The sequence below is a fragment of the Nannobrachium achirus genome, assembly GCF_963921795.1.
Source record: "Nannobrachium achirus genome assembly, chromosome: 4".
Taxonomy (NCBI): Eukaryota; Metazoa; Chordata; class Actinopteri; order Myctophiformes; family Myctophidae; genus Nannobrachium; species Nannobrachium achirus.
The window spans coordinates 21,637,033-21,638,612 of NC_137813.1; the positions used below are offsets into that span (position 1 = coordinate 21,637,033).

The 1,580-nt window shown below is 48.0% G+C and overlaps 1 protein-coding gene across 1 annotated transcript in view; it reads left to right on the plus strand.

Annotated features, from left to right (window-relative positions):
• Positions 1 to 104, plus strand: part of pdgfab (platelet-derived growth factor alpha polypeptide b) — a gene marked incomplete at both ends in the record, with an annotated part of 24,465 nt that extends 24,361 nt beyond the window's left edge. Inside the window, one exon of the mRNA XM_080723141.1 lies at positions 1 to 104. This exon is cut by the window's left edge and continues 130 nt beyond it. Within this exon, the coding sequence (XP_080579267.1) occupies positions 1 to 104 (104 nt within the window).
• Positions 105 to 1,580: the final 1,476 nt, after the last annotated feature.

Sequence of the window (1,580 nt, forward strand, 5' to 3'; positions counted from 1 at the left end):
AGACAGGTAAATGTGGCCCGCTGTCTTCACGGTCGTCATCGTCATCATCATCATCATCAGAATGTGGTCCCTGTTCCGGTGACAGGCATAGACTGTTTGACTGAGTCCCCGCCCCCTTATTCCCGTGTTCCCATGCCTTGTTTTGCTGCTTCTGCCTTCCTCATGTCTGAGTCTGTCTGCTGTTCTCTCCCGTCTGCCTGTCTGTCTGTCTATTTGTCTGTCTGTCTGTCTGTCTGTTTGTCTGTCTGTCTGTCTGTTGTCTGGAGGCCCCTCCTTCTGTCTGTCTGTCTGTCTGTCTGTCTGGTTATTTGGCGCTTTGCACCGACTGACCTTTCGTCGTGCGACTGTTACCAAACAGACAGACAGACAGACCTGCGAACTGGCCCTGCTATTGCAAAACTGTAACGCTTGAGTGTGTATAATGTGTGTTTTTTTGTGTATGCGTTTATGTGTGTGTGTGCGCGCGCACGCGAGTGTGTATGTATGTATGTGTCTATGTGTGTGTGCGTGTGTGCGTGTGTGTGTCAAGGGAGGGTGTCCAAAGGCTGCTTGGCTTTGGGGCAGGTAAAGCTGCCAGTGCCTTGATGCTTGGGCCCCAGGCTGCAGATAAGGCCTGTGATGTGTGCTGATAAGGCATCTCAACTATTTATTAGTGTGTCATATCGGGGCGCTAGCTCTGCTTCTGTCCCGAGGCTGCCGCTGTAGCTCTTCTCTATGCAGGGGCGTCACGAGGGGGGTAAAAGTGGGACTGAGGGCCCAAGGTGGAGGGGCCTGGAATTACTTAATACTTTAGCTATTGAAAAATAGCAGATATACAAGCTCACAGCGCAGCACCGAGTGCCGTGCTGCGAGCTTGTAGATCTGCTATTTTTGAAAAGTCGTGAAAACGTGTGCAAACCTTTGAATATATACGTATTTTTTAAGCGAACATTTGTAACGCTTCTGGGGGGTCCCTGGAACTAGATATTTTGAGATGGGGGTCCGTGGCCAAATACATATCATTTTGGGGGTCCTTCACATGAAAAAGTTTGAGCACCACTGACAAAGAAACATAATAGGTAAAAAAAAAAAGAAAAAAAAAAAAAAACCTTCAAAGACTTGCACAAATGTTCGCAATCTTTCAAAAATAGCAGATCTCGGCCCCGCGCTGTGAGCTTGTATATCTGCTACTTTTCAATAGTTAAAGCACAAAATAACACAGTGAATCCTTGTACCCACCCAGGGCCCATCATTTGGTGTGACGCCCCTGCTTCTCTGTGTGTACCTTATAAAAACCCTCTGCTGCTTCCTGCTGCTCTAACCTGCCCTTCCTTCCTTCCTTCCCATCCCAAAACCCTTCCCCCAAACTCTTGTGTTTTTTCAGGACGTCGTAGGGCTAAAGGTAAAAAAAGGAAGCCTAAAAAGCTAAGGCCCAACAAGGATTTATTGGCGACATAATAAACTTTGCACTCATTACCGCCAAAGTCCACTGGGGAGAGCCGTGCAGGGAGCAGGTAGGACTTTAGCACCACGGCGACCCCTCCTCCTTGCTCTTCTAATCACTTAGGGATGGGACAATAAGCAATGTTCTCGTTTATCGT